This window comes from Gossypium arboreum, chromosome 3, assembly GCF_025698485.1.
Source record: "Gossypium arboreum isolate Shixiya-1 chromosome 3, ASM2569848v2, whole genome shotgun sequence".
In the NCBI taxonomy this organism is placed as follows: domain Eukaryota; kingdom Viridiplantae; phylum Streptophyta; class Magnoliopsida; order Malvales; family Malvaceae; genus Gossypium; species Gossypium arboreum.
Window position 1 is genome coordinate 64,100,543 of NC_069072.1, and position 18,309 is coordinate 64,118,851.

Consider the following 18,309-nt stretch of genomic DNA (forward strand, 5'->3'; position numbering starts at 1 on the left):
CACCATTTCCAAACCAATTCATCAATGCAATAATACCATTACAACCCAACTCAAAATAACCATATCTAATAATCCAATACCTATAGCATTTCATAGTTCTCACATAGCAAATACAACTAAATTCATTATTGATATATATATAACTAAACACTTAACCACATGATTTAATCAAGCTAAATCTCAAGAGCATTCCATCAAACAAATTATACCATAAATCATATTTACAAATCAAGTTAATACATGACCGAATATCACCATCATTAACATCATTAACAAACCACAACCAAAACACATCCATCATCCATATACCAAGCTTACCAAAATGAACTAATCATAAGCCATATACCTTTAATTTTAACTAAGTTTAGCCGATTATACTCTTACATTGAAAAACCTACCATTCAACTCACAAATAACCAAATTAATTACATGAACATATAACGTAAACATTACCTAATCAACTTATATGTCATTTTCCATAATTCATCAAGCACATATATCAAATTTACCAAATGAACAATCATGAGCTTTAAGAAATATTACTTTAAACCTCAAACATTTTCCAAACACATCACACACATATAACATACATATTACTCATCTAATATATCAAACCATAATTGCAAATCATACCAAACACTTCACACATATATAAATTATAACCGAAATCACCTAAGCTTAAACATCATTTCTAGCCATTTTCGCATGGCTTTAATATATACAAACTTCAAAACCAAACATAATAACTAGCCTATACATGCCATAGGTTTAAGTTCAAACTTATAAAATACCACGAAAGTGATTGATAGTGTGACGGATTTCTCTGATAATCCCCAAGCTCATAACTAGCTTCCAAAATCTATAAAAACAAAGAACATACACACATAGTAAGCTTGAATAGCTTAGTAAGTCATAAGCAAATAAATCATTTCAATGACATTCATAATTCAATTTAATTAAACCTAATCATAGTAACCATAACCACAAATACAATTATCAAGCTTGCAACTTCAAATATCCATACATATACTTCAAAATTATTTTTCCACTTGGCCGAATACACATGTAATTCTAAGCATATCTAACTCTCACTTTCAAAATACACATTTCATATATTCATATAAGTATAAACTTACCTTACTATTCAATCATTTAACTTAGTACATACCTGACTTTTTAGCTCAATTTCACATTCGATCTTAACTCGATATTGCACGTTGAACCATTTAGAATTATTAAAGATACTCGGATAGTCGAAAAGCTCGTACGACGCCAACGTCCCAGATGTGGTCTTATATGTAATTACATAACGATGCCACTGCCCCAGACAGGGTCTTACACGCAAATCACAAATCAATGCCAACATCCTAGACATGGTCTTACACGAAATCACATATCGAATCCTATGTCATGAAATATGTATCCTAACTATTCCTAAGGTTCGTACGAGACATTCGGACGTCATAACTCGATCGATTCAGGCTTATAAATACTTCACCATACTTAAACAAATTCGGCTTGAAAATATATATACAAGCAATAGTTCAATGCAACACAAATATAATATATAAAATTGAATTTAACAACATATATTTACTTATGAACTTACCTTGTACGAAGACGAACAGACCGGGTCGACTATTCAACAACTTTAGATTTCCCTCGATCCAAATCTGATTTTATCTTTTCTTGAAGTAAATTAATATAAATTAAACTTATTTAATCAAATATTCAATCAAATTCATCCAAAAACATATAAATGGGCAAATTATAGTTTTGCCCCTGATATTTCACATTTTTCACAATTTAGTCCCTATTTCATAAAACACAAAATATTCAAAATTTGAATACATCCATGTTAGGCCGAATTTACCCCTAGTCCATATAAGCCCATATGTTTCATTTATTTCACATTTTGACCCCTCAATTTACAAAATTCACAATTTAGTCCTAAATAGACATTTTTATCAAAAATCACTTAATTAAACTTGAAAATCTAACAACATATATTTATTTTTCATCATCAAACACAAAAATCATCAAGAAATCAACAATGGCAATTCATGAATACATCATAAAATTCAAAAATTCAAGCATGGGCTAGTTAGTACTCAAAGCAACGATGTCAAAAACGTAAAAATTATCAAAACCGAACAAATTACATACCTAATTTGAAGAACAAAAGGGCCAAACCTTTAAAACTTTTTCTTTCTCTTTTTCTTTATTATAATCGGCCAAAAGATGAACAATTGCATGGTTTTATTAATTTTTTGTTTTATTATAACATTATTAATTAGCATTTTTACCATATTAACCTTTTAAAATTAATAACCAAACTATATATTTCATGTCTAATACCGTCCATGCATGATTTCAAGGGTGAAATTTCACCTAAAGGACTCCACATTATAAAAACAATAGCAATGTAGCACTTTAACAATTATCTAGCCACTTTTACATTTTACGCGATTAAGTCCTTTTAATTAAATCGAGCACACAAACGATAAAATTTTCACACTAAATTTTCACACATATAAATTAACATGCTGTAGACACAACAAGTATAAAATATTTTTTAACTCAGACTTGTGGTCTTGAAACCACTATTCTGATTAGGGTTTGAACTGGGCTGTTACAACTCTCCCCCTAAGGAATTTTTGTCCCTGAAAATCTTACCGGCGAACAGGTTTGGGTACCGATATCTCATAGCACCCCCGGGCTCCCACGTAGCTTCTTCAACCCCATGTTGATGCCATAAGACTTTCACTAAATAAATTTTCTTATTTATTAATTCTTTAACCTCACGATCTAAAATCCGGATCGGTTCTTCTTCATAATTCATATCAGATTGAATCTCAATCTCAGACAGGGAAATCACATGTGATGGGTCAAATCAATATCGTTGAAGCATCGATACGTGAAACACGTTATGGATCTTTTCTAACTCAGGTGGCAACAACAGTCTGTAAGCAATCGGCCCAATACGCTCAATAATCTGATACAGCCCAATAAATCTTGGACTCAATTTTCCTTTATGACCGAATCGAAGTATTTTCTTCCACGGTGAGACTTTCAAAAACACTTTTTCCCCGATTTGAAACTCAATATCTTTTCGTTTCAAGTCTGGATACGATTTCTGACGATCTGGCGTTGCTTTTACACTATCATGAATCACTTTTACTTTCTATTCAGTTTCTTTGATCACATCGATCCCGTGTATCTTATTCTCACTGAGCTCAGTCTAATATAAAGGTGTTCGACATTTTTTACCGTACAAAGCCTCATAAGGAGCGATTTTGATACTCGATTGAAAGCTGTTATTATATGCAAATTCAATCAGTGGTAAGTATCGTTCCCACATACCTTCAAACTCAAGAATGTAACATCTCAACATATCCTCGAGTCTCTGAATAATCAGCTCGGATTGACCATCTGGCTGTGGGTGAAAAGCAGTGCTAAAATGTAATTTCGTACCTAATGCATCTTGCAGTTTCTTCCAAAATCGCGATTTGAACCTCAGATCTTTATTTGAAACAATAGAAATAGGTACTCCATGCAATCTCACAATCAGATAAATGTACAACTCAGTAAGCTTATCAATCGAGTAATCTATGTGAATCAGAATGAAACGAGCCTATTTAGTCAATCTATCCACAACAACCCAGATCGCATCTTTCTTGCCCGGTGATAAAGGCAAACTCGATACAAAATCCATCGTGACACTATCCCATTTTGATACGAACCCAATCGTATCATGGTTTGACACAACTCGACAACATCGAGCATGGCCTAAGCTCGAGGGGCTTAAGTGCAAAATGAGGTTTAACCTCAGCTCGATCAGCTCAATTTTGCTCATCTACAGCTCAATGAGTTCGTGTGCTCAATTAACGAGCTTGGTTTAGCTTAAATAAGCTCGTTTGAGCTCATCTTTAAATTCTAATTCTTGCGTTTTATTAAGCTGGAATAAATTAGTTATTTCGTTTTAATTAAATTAGTTAATTAGTTAAGGTTTAATAAATTTGTTTAAAACTAGACATTTTAATTTAAATTATTAAATATGTCTTATATTAATACATAGTTTTAATATGTCTAGTTTAGGACATTAATTTAATGTGTCTATCTTAGGGACAAATTTAATTAGCTGTTGATTTAATTTGTCCAGCCCATATTGAATTTTTCCTAGCCGACTTAATGGTAGGTATTAATGTGTCTTAGTTCAAACATGTTCTTAATTTGTCTTGGCTGATTTTAATGAGTGTGTTAATATGTCTTAAGTTGCTACTGGTTTTAATGTGCCGAATTTTTTTAATGAGCTAATTTAATGTGCTTCATGCTTCAGACGAAATTAATGACAACTTGAGCTGAATTAATTTGCTTCATTAACTTGGTGCAAGTACATGCAATGGACGGCACATTAAGTGAGGGAAGAGTCCAGCATTTTCAAAGCTCCTTTTTCATGAACAACAAATGCATTAAAAGCTGCTGGAGAAAACATGCATGGACGAATTTAATGCAAGTAAACACATGCATGAATCGGCCAAAGGAGGGAGCTGAATCAACATCCTTTTTCAGTTGACTTTTTCATGCAACAATGACCATGAAGAATTAATTTGCTGACTTTTTTTCGTGCACAGCAATAGCCTTGAAGATTTAATTTCCAGCTACAGCAATTACACTTTTTTAAAGTGACGCCTTGGACATCTCAATGGTCATGCTTCTTCACTAAGATATCAGCTAAATATTGCTGCCCATTGAAGTTTTCTAAGCTTATTTAAATGCCCTTTTGACCGTCCAGCTAACCAAAGCAGCACCTAGACTTGTTCACTCACTTGGTCGAATACAACAAGGGGAATTTTTAGCTCATTTAATTCTCCAGATGATGACAAAACTTCAAGGAACTTTCTTGGCAACTTCTAAGAAATTTTCAACTCTTCTAGTTGAATTACAAGGTGACCATTCGGCTTTCTAGGTGGCTGATCAGCTCACCTTTATTTTAAATGATTCCAGCTGCATGAAGACACCTTCGAAGCTGTCCAAATACATTCTCAAGGCTGGAGGAAGCATCCTAGAATTTTCTTGAATTTTTTTGGAAATTTTATCTCATTTAACGGCTGAATTAAGTGACCATTCAGCTAGTTTTTGAGACCATTTGGCTGACCATGTTTTAGGCTACAAGTATTTGTTAAATTTCATTTGTAAAAGGGGTAGAAATTTTTTGACTTTGCTACTTATATGAACTTAATTGTTCTAGTGAGAATTCAATTCTCTTTATTCACTTTAGGACTAATTTGACTTATCAGGATTTCGTCTCGTGGCGTCTATCTTTCCTTTGTTTTATTCCGAACTTATCACCTTCGGTGTGGCGTTCAAAATATATCTTTGGTTCCTAACTCTCCATAGTTAGCGGGTCAAGTTTCTCTTATCAACCTAAGAGCCTATTTTAAGATTCGGGTCAACTTTTCCTATAATGTTGGTTCAATCTTGGCCTTAGCCAATTTTCATCCACCTATCACTAAGTTTTCGTTAACCTTTTTTTTTATCCCTTTGATATCCATTTATCCGTTTCTCTTTCAGCCTTCTTGAAATCAAACCATCCACTCGCTTCCACATCCATTACGAAAGCAACCATTCGAACCTATCTTCCTTGTTTTCATCCCCAATTTTGCAAACCGTTCAAACTTACCTAATTTATCGATCAGGCAACTATTACGACTCAAATCATCCCAAGGCGAGCTCGTATCACATTTCTACTCGGGTATCATAATCGATTGAAGTAACCCAGATGGTACCTGATGCTCGGCTTTGACTTGTTGACAGATTAAACATTTTGAAACAAAGTCAGAGATATCTCGTTTCATACCATGCCACCAGTAAAGCTATTTCAAATCATTATAAATTTTTGTACTACCCGAATGAACAAATAACCCACTGCTATGAGCTTCATTTAAAATCATCTGAATCAAGTCTGAATTTCTTGAAACACATATTCGACCTTTGAATCTCAAACAACCCTCAGCATCAACTCAAAATTCTGAATCAATATTCGAATCACATTGAGCCCGTTTTGCTAACAATTCATTATCGATTTTTTGAGCTTCGCAAATCTGCTACATAAATAATGGTCTCGCTTTCAACTCAGCTACAATCAAACCATCATCAGATAGAGTCATATACGTATTCATTGCACACAGAGCAAATAGAGATTTTTGACTTAGAGCATCAGCAACTACATTGGCCTTTCTCGGATGGTAGTCAATTACAAGCTCGTAATCTTTTAACAACTCTAACCATTTCGCTGTCGTAAATTAAGATCTTTTTGAGTCATCAAGTATTTTAAGCTTTTGTGATCAGAATAAACGTAATTGTAACACCCCTTACCCGTACCCGAGACCGAGATAAGGTATGAGGCATTACTGTATACAACCATGAAGATTCTAGGAAGAATAGGTTATAAAATTTCATTCCAATTTAAAACCAATTGAACAAAATCACATTGTCCCTATTATGGGCCTATGAGGTCCAAAACATGCATTAAAAACGGTCCAGGACTAAACCGAGAACTTAAAAAAATTTTAGAAATATTTTCATGTTTAAGCCTCACACACCCGTATGAAGGCAATGCACACACCTATATGCTTGGGACACATCCGTGCCCTATACCCATGTGGAATTATTTTTCATTTTGAACCTTCAAGGGTTTTCACACGGCTGGGCACACGCCCGTGTCCCTCACACGGCCACAATACGCCCGTGTCACAGCTCGTGTGCAAATACCTGGACATTCTATTTATGACATCATCATTTGTTTAAAAGCACACGACCAAGGCACACGGCTGAGACACACGGCCGTGTCTCTGGCCATATGTTTACTACCATGCATACTACTTTAAAATTCTAGGTGCAGGGGACACACGGCCATACAACACGCCCATGGGGACTGACAGTGTGTCACACACGGCCTAGACACATGCCCGTGTGTCTAGCAGTGTGGACCTTTTTGGAGGCTATTTCCAAGCCTTTGGTCACCCTCAAACATCCATACACACTAGTATATTTCTTAGACATTTATTATGGTATAAATGTATACTTTAAACCTTCTTGGCCAAGGTCATAAATGTTACTTCATGTCCCTCATTAACCTATATTACTATTACCTCTTTGTGTTAGGGTTAACATGTAACAGCCCAGTTTAGACCCTAGTTGGAACAGTGGTTTCGGGACCACAAATCTGAGTCAGAAAAATATTTTAATATTATATTTCATGCTTAAAATATATGAATTGATATGTGTGAAATTTTCGTATGAAAATTTTATCATTTGTGTGCTCGATTTTATAAAAAGGACTTAATGCGTAAATTGTAAAAATGAATTGCTATATGTTAAAGTGTTATAATGCTATGTTCTTTTAATGTGGAGGCCTTAAAATGAAATTAGGCCATTTAATAGTGGGATGGATGGTGATAGACAACCATTATTAAGTTTTCTTATTAATTTATAAAGGTTAAAAAGGTAAATGATGTATTATAAGTTAATAAATTAAAACAAAAACAGAAATCACATGTATATTCTTCTAGAATGGCCGAATTTAAGAAATAATGAAGCCATTTTTTTGGGTAAATATTTGGCACTCTCCAAGCTAAATTAAGGTATGGATTTTGTTCGGTTTTTTGATAACTTTTACGTTTTTGAGATCGTTGCTTTGTCTTCTACCAAGCCCATGTCTCAATTTCTAAATTTGATAAAGATTGTGAGCTATTCCATTGATGATTTTGTAAGCTTTTTGATGACAGTTGATGAGATATGAAAGATATGTGATAGATTAATATTTTTTGTTTTTGAATTTTTGATGAATTTGTCTATTTTGGGCTAAATTGTGAAAATGAGAAACTGAGGGATTAAAATGTGAAATAAATGAAATATATAGGTTTATATGAATTGTAGGAATATTCAGCCAAGCATTGATTGAATTGAATTATACATATTTTTTGATTTTGTGAAATAGGGACTAAAGTGTCAAAATATAAAAATGTGAGGGCTAATTTGTAAAATGCCCTAAATATGTGCATATGGATTGATTTGAAAGATTTGGTGAATAAAAGAGTTAAATTTGTATTGATATAGATCAAGGAAAGGGGAAATCAAATTTGGATCGGGAAAGTAAAAAATTATTAAATAATCGTTCCGGTTCGTTCGCGTCTGTACGAGGTAAGTCATAAGTAAATAAATATTGTTAAATTGAAATGTATATGTATTATATGTGCTGAGTTGATTTGTGAATAAATATATATATATATGCCGAATGGTAATGCAAATGTATGTATTATGAATAAGTTATATATATATATATATGTTATTATGATATTGAATTGTTTGAGAAGTAGAATATATGAATACGAGAAAGTTCTGATAACGTGATGACATCTGAAAAGCCCTGTATGAACCATAGGAAAAGTAGAGGATACATACGTCTTGACATTGGATTCCGAGATATGATTTCGTGTAAGACCACGTCTGGGACATTGGCATCAATTTGAGATATCGTGTAAGACCGTGTCTGGGACACTGGCATCGATTAGAGATTTCGTGTAAGACCTTGTCTGGGATAGTAGCATCAATATGTGATTATATGTAAGACCACGTCTGGGACGTTGTCATTGTACGATATGTTTGTGCGAGTAAGACCACATTTAATACGTTGCCATCGATATGTGATTCTGATATGTGTTTACGAGTAAGACTCTGTCTGGGACAATGGCATCGATATGTAATTACATGTAAGACCAGGCATTGTACGATATGTGCGACTATCCAAGTATCCTATTTAATTCTGAATTATTCAACGAGCAATGTTAAGTAAAGACCGAATACTAAATCGAATTAAAGGGTTCAGGTATGTGTTAGCTAATGTATTGAAATTAAGGTAAGTTTTGGTATTTAAAGTAATGATATGGTTCATGTCATAAAGTTGGTTATATGTATATTGAATGCAAATTTATATTCGGCAAAATGATATAAGTATGTGATATTAAAGTGTGAAACATGTGTATACATATATGATTTTTGGTATGTGTGAATTGTATATGAATTCAGAAATGGTAGGTGAATATGTTTCTAATGACAATATGTGACATATATTATTATGAATGAAAGAAATGTATATAAATGAATGTGTGTTATATGTGCTAGTTATATGATCCTGTGATTCAATGATTCGAACATGAGAAGTATGAAACAAGAAACATGGTTTTGAGATATACTGTTTTGATTTGAAAATTTGATATGAAATAGATATCGAGACGGTGGTGTTATGATGTACAGTTTGTATATGTAAATTGGCTAGTGAAGCATGACATATTTTGGTTAGTCATGTAATAATTATGTGCAAACTTGATTTATATGATTGAGTTAACGGTTGTTATTCGAAATTAAAAAAAATGGTATATATATTCATTGATAAATAAGATAAGAGAAGTTATTTAATATGGTATATGAATTTACAAGTACAATGAATGTATGAATGATTGAGATTTGTTAAATTTGGCTTAGTGATATTAATTTTTAAATATTATTGAAATGATTTATCTACTTATGGCTTACTAAGCTTTTAAAGCTTACTCTGTGTGTTTTTATTACGTTTATAGAGTTTCAGAGACTTGCTTGGGTTGGAAGTCGTAGGAGATCTCATCACACTATCCAGTTTTCATTTCAGTAAATTAATGCTTTGAATCTAGGTTATGTGGCATGTATAGGCTAGTTTTGACATATTTGGTTTTGAAATTTGTGTATATATATATAGCCATGCGAAAATGGCTTGTTTAAGATGTTAATGTTGTGTGTGTTCGGTCAAGTCTTAAGGTTATTATGGAAGTGTGTTTTATGGTATATATATGTGTGGTATTTGGTATATGGTTCGGCATTAAGAAATGCTAATAAGGATGAATAATCATCCATGAAAGTATTTCATTTTGGAAAGTATGAAAAGTGTTATGTTTTGGCTTAATAATAAGATAAAGTGATAACTATATATATATTTGATTGAGTATTGGTTATGTCGATTCGGTTTGCGACGACAAAGTTTATAATTATATTATGCTTGATTGGTTGTGTTTTAAGTACGATTCATGATGGAAATTGATGATTACCTTTGAGTATGCTTGATGGCCACTTAATTAGACAGAAGTGACATAATTGTTATGATATTTAGTTTTAAGATAGCATGTTAGCTTAAAATGTGGGTAATGGAATTGTTAAGACTTATTGAGGTTGAAATTGATGTCCGAATGGTTTATTTGAATGGTTAGATATACGAGATTTAAACATGAAAAATTTGTATGCTAAAAATGGATAAGTTTGAAGTATTATTTGGGCTCAAATTGGTAAATTTTGCTATAGTGAAATGCGTATTATTTTTAGGTTGATTTGCTAGTCGTATAGATGGAAAATGAATTAATTGTATATATATAAATTTTGATATGCTGTACAGCATATGGAATTTGATAGGTTTGACTTGGAAATTGAGTTTATAATTAGTTATTGAGGTTATGGAAAAAATGCGCATGAAATTATAATGTCCAAAAGCTATACTCATTCATTTAGTAGTATTTGATATTGATACATACTTGAATACCTAATAAATGATATGAATGATATTTTGCTTATGAAATGGACATGTACAAAGGGATGATGTGATATATGTACTTGTATATGTAATGAAATATGTTTAACCATAATTTATGTATTCGATTTCTATTAAGGTGTTAATCATATGGTTTTAATTTTGTAATTATGAAACATGTACAATTTGGTTTTGATATTTGATAGCTTGGTTTCAAATTTTGACTAAGCAAATGGTATGGAAATGGTTAATATTGAAACATAGTTTTATAACAGAATGTTTGATTAAGCATGATTGTGTGTTTGAATATGTGATTCAAATATATGAATTTGACTTATATGAAAAAGAGGTTGGTTATTATTTTATTTTCAAAAAATAACTTTTATAAAGGAAATTATATTACAAGGTATGTGATTTGTAATGACTGTCTGTTCTAAATTGTGTTTTGATAGGTAATGCTTCGTAACCATAATCCCGCGACGGATACGGGTTAGGGGTGTTACATAACATTTCAAAAATCCCATTTTACACTTGGCCTATTTATAACCCATGCCAATTATGACATAAACCATTTCCAAATGATTTGGCCACATTACACTCGTCCATTCATGGTATACTGCATCAACCATCACATGAAACAATCAAGCATAAACATGCAAAGTTAGTAGGTTTACAACCTACATCAATATAAGCCATATCTCATGGGCATATACAAAATAAATAAGCATATCATTTAAGCCTTTACTTTGGCTAGCCCAATGACACATATAACAAAAATAACCAAGAATCCTATACATGCCATTATAAAAAAATAAAAGTTTCTATATACCAAGGAAGACAAGTTGATAGTGTGATCGGAGCTCCAACTATCTTCCAATCTTCACGAGTCCGCGAGCTCTACAAGACAAGGGAAAAGATAGGGTGTAAGCATTAACATGCTTAGTAAGTTCGAATAACTGAAAAGTAAAATAACCGGCTGTTTAGCATACAACCATATTAAATATTCACTCCAACAAGTATAATATAATTTCCCTATCACATACACTCGATTGTTGTGTTAGTCTTATGTCAATACATTACAACAATAATCTTAGATGAGCTTATCGATTCAAAAAAATTGTAACGCCCCAAACCCGACCTAGACGTTATGGCTGAATCTACGATGTCACTTTAAAGTGTGTTTTGAAAATCATCGCTCTGTTTGAAAAGTTTGTACTATATCAAAACCTTCGTAGTGATCTTTTACAAAACTTTTAGGCATCTTTATCGCTGTTAAAAACTCAAGATGGTTTAGCAAAAGTTTAATCATTTCAGGTTGTTACACTACAGCAAAATTGAGTTTTAGCGGCCTTTTTTTAGGCCTTAGCGGCGCTTTTAAGCGCCCTAAAACTATTTGCGGCGTTTTTGCAAGCGGCGCTTTTCCCACAAACGCCGCTAAAGATCATGACCTTTAGCGAAACTTCTCCCAAAAACGCCGCTAAAGGTCATAAAATTAAAAAAAAATAAAATATTATAAAAGTCATGAAAAATATAAAAAAATGAAAATTCATTATCAAAATATTAAGAAGAAGAATTATATCTATGATATAAATATATATCCCACCAAATAGAAAGTTAATCAATAACAATCAAACAAAATACCGCACTTATCATACTACACTAGAAATCTAACAAAATACAAATAGAACAAAATAATGATAGAATGCACACTTTAAGATCAACAATTAGCTCAAACAAGTCGTCACTATGCATGAATTCAGCTAATCCTGGACCATGCATCCAACAAAAACTCAAACCTGAGAAAAAAGAAACAAAAGTTAATGAATGACACATATAACGTCAAATTAATAATAAAATATGCAATTAACAAGTCAACATTAACGCCACTTATAACATCAAATTGCACAACTTAATATACTCAATACATTAGCATAAATAACATCACATTGAACAATGAATTTAACACATTTGAATAGATCAATTTTAAGCTCACTAATGGTTAATTTAGCATGTGAACAGCATATAAATATTTTGCATTTACAGTATGGTTTAATCAACTTCAAGCAGGAAATTAAATGCTGCAAATTTCCAGTATTCAAAATCATATATGGACAGCATTCAACTTCAAGCAGGAAATAATAATTAAAACTACCATTTTTTTCAGACACCTATTTTTTTCTTAATTTAGGTTCTCTTATTTTGTAAATCATAATAAACAGCATAAAACAACAAAAAAGTAACTCACAGACCACATCAATAAATTTCAAACACATATATTCTAGGATTCAATTATTCAAAGATTTGCAAGAAAATGTCGTTAAATACAAAGGGAAACAAACAATCGAAAAAATAAAATAAAACACATAACAGGCAATAAACTATCAAAAAAATGAAATCGAAAGATTTAAAAAGACAAATATAAGAAGTCTTTCATAAGGTTGAACACCGAAACGTATAACAAAAACACTAAAAAAAAAAGAAAAAAGAAGCATAAATATGATGGATTATAGAATCAGTTATGCTTTGTGGATAAATGATCTTCAAAACCAAACCAAACCAACAATAATTTTAATTGATTAAAAAATATATGCACTTAAATAGATTTGATTGTTTTTATTTTTATTAATAAAGTCAATATTATCTGGCTTATTTCATATTTATTGTTATTTTAAAAATTATATATAATATTTATAAATATTAAATATAAAATATTAATCAATAATATAAAATACTTTTTAATAAGCCTTGCAAATACAATCTATCACCAAACAGTTTCAAAATGAACAAGTAAAAAAGTATTCCATAAATTAAACAATAAGATCATCCCATACTATCCATAATTCAAAAATTTAAAAATATGCCTTAAATCCTTCTACTATTAAAAATTTAGAATTTAGTCCATATATTTTTCCAATTCAAAATTTAAGTCCAACTAGAAACGTTGTTTTAAAATCTAAAAATAGATAAACTAAATTCTTGAAAATAAAAGTATAGGGAGTAAATTTCAAAATTTAAAAGCGTATATAGACTTATGACATATTTTAATCTTCTAAAATCCAAAATAAAGAATAAAATATTTAACTTTAAATATAAAATTATATTTTAAAATTCATGTTTTATCTACCGATATACCATACTTGTCGGTAAAGGCAAAATCAATTGGTAAGCACTCATATAATTAGTACCAACTATATTTTATACTAGAATAAAACTTAAAATTTATTATTTTAATTTACTACCAGGAAAAAAATTCTGAATAACATTGACTACATTAAAAAATTGCTGAAATCCAAACTCAATCTTAAGTCACGCAAATAATAGTGGCTAGTTGATTAAAAAATTTGACTATTATGTAGGATGGACCCAAATAATTAAAGAGATCAAAAAAATATCATTTATGTTGTTTAATTAATAAGCATAAATTTAATATGCAAAAGGAAATGAAGACATAAAGTAAGAACTCTTTTCATGAATGTCAAGACAATGAGAGAACAGTGCAGGAGATAACAAACCTGGTTGGCGTAATTGATACCCATGTTTTCCCAAGCACGTATATAGTTTGGCTTCAAATCTAGTGCCTAAAGATCCAGACATAGACCAAAAGACTAAATCCAATAGTGCTGAAAATATGGCCACCACAGGCAAAGGGAAGTTTATCATCAAATAATTTTAAATGGACAATCTCAGTAACAGAGGCTAAACAATCAAACTGCATATGCAAGATCTGAATGCATTAAAAAAAGCATTTTGGAAGAGATGATCAAGGGTATATGTAAATTGAGGAAGTGCATAATCAAATCATCTAAATCAACCAATAGCTTCAACAAATAAAATAACTAATTACATGGAGCTGAATAGAAGAGCTAGTTTGTCTCTTAAGGTCCAACTAGGTGCAACATGTTATTTGGAGCATCTTTTTAGCAGCCTAAGGTTACAAAGATGGAGCAAGTAAATAATTCAACCCTATAAGAGAGCTGTATAACACACCAATGCATCACTTTACCATTGAAAGATAAGAAAGAAGAGAAATAGAGGAAAAGATGATACAACCCATATGAGTTTGGCACACAGAAGATTAACATGTTGGGTTATCACATGTATGGTAGAAAACACTTTGATTAACACCAAAATATAACAATAACATTTCCAAAATGTAATGTTAGGGATAAGCTTCTAGTAATCTTAAGGAAAATTATATCCTGTCACCGTATGTAAAACTCTAAGTCCAAAATATAATCACTGCAGTCATGGAAATTATATGCAAAAAGACACTCTTGTAATCACAGCATTCACAACATAAGCAAACTATCCCACAGTAACATTAGAGGAAGCGGCTTACACTCAAACCAAGATTGCAATATCAAGGCATTGCTCCAAAAGAAAAAAACAAAGAATTATACCCTAGTGTACTTACATATGCATAATATAAAGAATTAGCAAGCTCCGGTGGCGCATCATACTTTGGGTGATGACGTAACCATCCATACAGATACTTTAAAGCAGCAGCCTGTTCCAATTCTGAACTTTTCAAACAGTATTTGTTTGACACTCAAAAATTTTAATCTCATCTTGATTAAAGGGATAAGCATTCACTAGCCATTTGTATGACTCATACCAAGAGCAAGAAGTATTTCCAGATTGATAGGATCGGCCTCCTGAGCACGCATCATTGCTGCAATAGCCTATATAGAGATATCTAATCAGTGAAATACATATTAAAAGGACTGTTGAGAGAGCTTCTAAAATAATTAACTGTTAAATAAATAGATTTTAATATTAAAAAAAAGGGGAAATTCCTGCTGAAAAATAGCCTATAGACGAGATCTGGAAAATTCAAAAAAAAAAAAAGGGAAGGCAATAGTAAATAAAACTAAACAGAACAAATTAAATCAAGCAATTTTCATTTTTCACTGAACAAAGATGCAAACATTTTACTTTCTAACGTACGGTAAATATGCAAACAGAAAAGTAGAAAACACAATTTTTCGTATCATGAGTGCGAGGAGGTCTATGAAAATTTCAAGTTTCAATGAGCGGATAAGGGTCGTCAACACAATATAGTTTAACCTTTTAGGTTGTTAACGTTAGATAGTATGAAAGAATTGGGAGCCCTTTTCCAGACCTAGAAGCAACAATAGAAACCAAACTATCTGAGCCCTTTATCGATTGGCTGTGGCAGTAGAGACCGACGGCGACGGAGACGCAGCAGAGGGGTTAGTCGAGGGCGATGCACCAGGTGGTCCGGTCGGCATCTTCGGTGGCAAATGGGTTGGGAGCTTGGGGATGAAAATTTAGGGATTAAAGGAGAAGAGAGGGAATTGGGGAAATTTTGTTAAGGGGAAAAAGAACAGCTATCGGGAGCACTTGGAATAAATTGGATAAAACTAAAACCACAGAGTTTTGGTAAAAAAAAAAATGACAGTTGCGGCGTTTATAAAAAAACGCGGCTAATTCCACTCCTTGAAACGATAACGTTTAAATTCAATTAATTTTTTTTTGATTGCGGTGTTTATATATTAGCGCCGCTAATTCCTTAAAATTATTGTAAAAATTAATTAAATCCATTCAAATTAAAATAAATTTTATTAATAAATTATTGTTGCACATTATATATATAATAACAAAATTAGTTTATATAATTTTATAAAATCATATTTATTATTTTCATATAAAAATATTATTTTGGAAAAAATAAAAAGATCTTTTATTATTAATAACATTATGTGATATAAAGTTAATCGTGGAAATTATGTGTATGTACTAAAATAATTAAATATTACGAAAATTTAAAGATTATGGAAAATATTATTCATTTATAATTGGGAAAAAATTGGACAAATGTATATACATATTTTTAAGACAAATATTCATTTCATATAGTCTAAAGTTTTCTAATTTAAAATTAATTGACCGTACAATGATAGTTTTATTTTAACTAATTATATTTTAAAATATTAAGATCTAATAAAACTTTTTAATATATTTAAATATCATTTCATATACTTTTAATTTAAATATTCTAACATTTTGTATTAGTTTTAAAATAATTGTAAAAATTATTTAAATATCCATGAATTTTTGTATTAAATATTTTGATAAAAGATCATTAACATTGTATTAATTTGAATATTTAATAAAACTTTTTAATATATTTAAATTAAGTCCTCTAATTATTTTTACCATTTTAAGTTCATGGATAAAATCTAGAGACTTGATTAGAGTATAGGGACTAACATCATATTTTAACCATTGTATTTCAAAAGGTTTTTGAGTTGAATTCATAATTGGAATGATTTAATTGAATGTTATTTTAATTAAAACTTAATTCATTTTACATGATTTTATCAAGAGTTTTATTTATTTATTTTATGTGACCATAATTATAATTAATTAATTAATTAATTAATCTAAACCCTAAACTTCTAATCCCTAATCCCTAATCCCTAAACCATAAACCTTAAATCCTAAAACATAAACCCTTACACTGAACCCCTAACCCCTAACCCTTAAACCCTAACCCTTAAACCATAATCATAAACCTTTAAATAGTAACTCATAAACCTTAAACCCTTAACCATATGCCCTAAATTCTAAGCCCTAAACTATAATGGTAATTAATTCAGCATTTTAAAATTAATACTATCCCTTTTACAATTATATAAGAAAATATTTAACATATAAATTAAAAAACAATCAGTCATATACCAAAAAACTTTAAAATTTATAGCGGCGTTTTTCAAAAAGCGTCACTAATACTCGATCTATAGTGCTTTTTTTTAAAAAAACGCCACTAAAGCCACTAAAAGCTCAATATAAAACGACATCGTTTTGCAAAACTTTTTGCGGAGTTTTTTTAAAAACGCCGCTAAAGATTGAGTATTAGCGGTGTTTTTTAAAAAGCGCCGCTAATACTTAATCTTTAGCGGCATTTTTAAAAAAGCGCCACTAAAGCCACTAAAAGCTCAATATATTTTTTTAAGCGTTTTTTGAAAAGCGCCGCTAATGCTCGATCTATAGTGGCGTTTTTCAATCAAACGCCGCTAAAAACCTGTTTTACTGTAGTGTTATTACACTTTAAAAAAAATGTTTGTTGCAAAAGCTTTTTGAAATATGTCGTAGTAGCGTAATGTTTTGAAAAAAATATTTATCTTTTTGGAAAATTCGCGTCCTACCACTAGTAGATATAATTCAAAGTAAGCAAACCGCAAGTTAAAGTAAAAATTTAAAGAGGCCTTATTACATAGCAACTACCCCAAAAAAATAACTTAAATAATAAAAGGTTAAAATAGTAGCAAAAGCGGTTGTGTGGCCTCTATCGAGTCCCTCGCAGCACCGAACCACCTTAGGATTACCTGCACAAGACGCCAGAAGGCTAAGTTTATGAAAAATCAATGTGTAATCCCTTATTAAACAGACAATCAGTCATACAATAGGCAAATACAGTCTGGGCCTAAGCCTGTTTTAGTAACAGTCCAGTAACAGTTAGGGTTTTAGCCCAATATAGTATCAGTAGCAGTGTGGCCTTAGAAAATTACAGTAACAGTAACAGAAATGCAATCAGAAGTCCTACCCATCCATCCTCTACACTCCACTCCGTCCAGCCCTACACTTCATGTGGGGATAAAATCGACCCACCTATCCCTACACTCTAAAATATAGCACTAGTTGCGGCACTAAACAGTATATGCAGCAGA

At 31.4% G+C, this 18,309-nt stretch overlaps 1 protein-coding gene across 11 annotated transcripts; it reads right to left on the reverse strand.

Moving 5' to 3' along the window:
* Positions 1 to 11,186: 11,186 nt before the first annotated feature.
* LOC128290346 (peroxisome biogenesis protein 5-like) lies at positions 11,187 to 16,039 on the reverse strand. 11 transcript variants are annotated; one of them, XR_008280091.1, is made up of 6 exons: positions 15,683 to 16,039; positions 15,231 to 15,297; positions 15,030 to 15,133; positions 14,128 to 14,193; positions 12,326 to 12,411; positions 11,187 to 11,512 (listed from the first exon to the last, which is right to left on the reverse strand). XR_008280091.1 is itself a non-coding variant. In XM_053025724.1 (5 exons), the coding sequence occupies exons 2-5, from the start codon at positions 15,098 to 15,100 to the stop codon at positions 11,417 to 11,419; spliced, it is 315 nt and encodes a 104-aa protein (XP_052881684.1). In that variant the 5' UTR covers positions 15,101 to 15,297; positions 15,738 to 16,039; the 3' UTR covers positions 11,187 to 11,416. The 11 variants fall into 11 exon arrangements, 4 of the variants coding, with proteins under 4 accessions (XP_052881684.1, XP_052881685.1, XP_052881683.1 ...); XM_053025724.1 differs by having other exon boundaries at positions 14,128 to 14,235; positions 15,076 to 15,297; positions 15,738 to 16,039; XM_053025725.1 differs by having other exon boundaries at positions 14,128 to 14,235; positions 15,076 to 15,311; positions 15,738 to 16,039.
* Between the last annotated feature and the right edge of the window lie 2,270 nt (positions 16,040 to 18,309).

Excerpts from the sequence above, each read along its gene's own strand:
- LOC128290346 (XM_053025724.1), bottom strand. The coding sequence starts at position 15,100 with ATGGATGGTTACGTCATCACCCAAA. Across the intron at positions 14,236-15,075 it reads TGGTTACGTCATCACCCAAA|CACTATTGGATTTAGTCTTT; the intron begins GTATGATGCGCC and ends CCATATTTTCAG. Across the intron at positions 11,513-12,325 it reads AGCTAATTGTTGATCTTAAA|AGCTCGCGGACTCGTGAAGA; the intron begins GTGTGCATTCTA and ends CTTGTCTTGTAG.